This window comes from Colletotrichum abscissum (assembly GCF_030869225.1).
Source record: "Colletotrichum abscissum strain IMI 504890 chromosome Unknown Scaffold_535.1, whole genome shotgun sequence".
In the NCBI taxonomy this organism is placed as follows: domain Eukaryota; kingdom Fungi; phylum Ascomycota; class Sordariomycetes; order Glomerellales; family Glomerellaceae; genus Colletotrichum; species Colletotrichum abscissum.
Window position 1 is genome coordinate 1 of NW_026850471.1, and position 1053 is coordinate 1053.

At 54.6% G+C, this 1053-nt stretch overlaps 1 protein-coding gene across 1 annotated transcript; it reads right to left on the bottom strand.

Annotated features, from left to right (window-relative positions):
* Positions 1 to 103: 103 nt before the first annotated feature.
* CABS01_17262 (uncharacterized protein) lies at positions 104 to 211 on the bottom strand (the record flags this gene model as incomplete). The annotated part of the gene is made up of 1 exon (XM_060550589.1): positions 104 to 211. The coding sequence occupies one exon, from the start codon at positions 209 to 211 to the stop codon at positions 104 to 106; it is 108 nt and encodes a 35-aa protein (XP_060393352.1).
* Positions 212 to 1053: the final 842 nt, after the last annotated feature.

Genomic DNA, 1053 nt, shown 5'->3' on the forward strand with positions numbered 1-1053 from the left:
TCGCAGCGATGTCGGACGTGCGAACCATCGCGGACGCCTCTCATGCGAAGCATAAAATCGTGCCATGCCCAGACGATGTCCAAAGAGTCGTTGTCCTTCTATTTCACACAACAAGCACAAAACCGACCACCGCGGAACGTTGCGAAAGTACGACAGCCAATTTCTCACGATGCTCACGGGAGCCCGTAGAAGCGCTGGAGTCGAGCACCATGCTAGGAGTCCTGAGGTGGCAAAGCTGAGTTGGCGGAGCTGAGATGGCGGACCAACCTCAACGCCCGAGGTAGCAGAACGTCCGTGACGAGGGCCTGCCCATGAAACCAGATGCTTGCCGGATCAACGTAACTTTCCACGGTCTCGACCCCCACGACACCACCGCACTTGCCCATCGGCTAAGGAACCTACCCGTCGATAGTTCCATGCTCCTTCGATACTGGCTGCGTGGGTTGCACCTGAACAATCAGGAAATAGGGATGGGCCCGCACATGGTGAATCCCCAGTCTTATCCACCCTCTACACCCTTCCGCGCAAGACCGTCTATCCATGACAGGAAGCGTGCCACTCTCGGTTGGAAACAGCCTCCCCGCGCATGTGTGAGACTCAGATTCTGACAAGCATCGGCATACGGCACCTTTCTTCCCGAACAGGGGTGAATGAAATGCCACGACCAGAAGGAGTGCTGGCCGTTGATCAGCACTTCAAGGCGACTGACCATGGGCTTCGGGTACGGATCATCGCAGTCAATTCGACGTATGTGACAGATGATCTCGAGCCCTCGCAAGCCATTTCAAGTTCTTCTGTCCAAGTCTTTAGTCCCGCAAGTCCTCCTCGTGATTCTTCACGCCAGCCAAACCGACGACTCTCTCACTTCGACAATTCCCTCACTTCGGGGCACAATGTTCTTTCCAGATGCCTTAGACACAGTCTTGACGGAATTGCTAGGATTTCATCACGAAGACATCAGGTTGTCTTTCAGTGCTGAGCATCAAGTTTTCATCGCCACCTACAGTCTACCAATACGCTCACAAGCTGTCCCCGAACTCTCTCACAGCGTCG